The following is a 978-nucleotide window of genomic DNA, read 5'->3' on the forward strand; positions in this document are numbered from 1 at the left end:
AGGACAGGACATTCAATAACCCCAGCCCGCTCTGGAAACGGGTCGGGGCTCCTGTTGGCTCCACAGAGGCTGAGGTGGCCCCCTGCCGCCGCCCTCGCCACCGCTGCCGCCGCCGCCGCCGCCGCCGCTGCCCAGCCGCCCCGGCTGCATGAAGCGATGCCGCTGCGCCCCCGGCCCTGGCCGCTGTCCCGCTGCGCCGGGGGGGAACCCGGCCGCATGGCCCCCCTCCCCGCTCTCCTCGCGGCGTCCGGGGGGCCCCCCACCACCCCCCTCAGCCTCTGGCAAGGGGCCCGAGGGGGGCGCGCGGACCCGCCGGCTGCACCTTCTCCGTCTGCAGCGCCCCAGCCTCCCCGGCTCCGCCGCGGCTACCGCTCCAGCTTCTGCCGCCGCCGCCGCGCGCTGTTGCAGCCCAGAGTTCCTTCCCCGCTGCTAACTTTCTGCCGGGAGAGAGGAGAGGCGCGGAAGGGAGGCGGAGGGGGCCGGGCGCGCGCCCCGCGCCGCCGAGGGAAGGGGGAGTGCTCCTCGCGCGCGCCTGCGGGGGGGGCGCCGCGGGAGCGGAGGCGTGCGCTAGGGCTGGGGCACCTGGGGAAGCGGAGATCGTCCCCCCCGCCCCCCGGCTCGGCAAGCACTAGCTGGAGGTGTTCCCCGCCGCACCCTGCGTGCTTCCCTTCCCCTGGGAGCCTGGGACGCTGGGTTCTGCATCCCTCTCCCAGTACTTTTAGGGACATAGAGCCAGACGCCCGCCGCCGGTGCCGCTCACCGAGCTCTCGCTGTCCCCTTGCCCCCTGGGACTCCAGGCAAACTCGGCCCATCCCTGAAGCGCCCTTCTCTAACCCTGGATATCCTCCTGCCTTTGGTCCAGGAGTGGTTTCTGCTCCATAACAGTTCTCTCATTCCAACTTCCGTCTTTCCAGCCTCCCCATCTTATCTTGAAGCTCCTGACGGGTTGAGCTTGGACACAAACCCCCAGGTTTCCCT

The 978-nt window shown here is 71.7% G+C and overlaps 1 protein-coding gene across 1 annotated transcript in view; it reads right to left on the bottom strand.

Annotated features, from left to right (window-relative positions):
- HS3ST4 (heparan sulfate-glucosamine 3-sulfotransferase 4) overlaps window positions 1–218 on the bottom strand; it is a 411880-nt gene extending 411662 nt beyond the window's left edge. Inside the window, exon 1 of the mRNA XM_007452839.1 lies at window positions 21–218. Coding sequence (XP_007452901.1) covers window positions 21–218 — 198 coding nt within the window. The remainder of the gene's footprint in view (window positions 1–20) is intronic.
- Between the last annotated feature and the right edge of the window lie 760 nt (window positions 219–978).

This window comes from Lipotes vexillifer, unplaced genomic scaffold, assembly GCF_000442215.2.
Source record: "Lipotes vexillifer unplaced genomic scaffold, Lipotes_vexillifer_v1.1 scaffold426, whole genome shotgun sequence".
Classification (NCBI taxonomy): domain Eukaryota; kingdom Metazoa; phylum Chordata; class Mammalia; order Artiodactyla; family Lipotidae; genus Lipotes; species Lipotes vexillifer.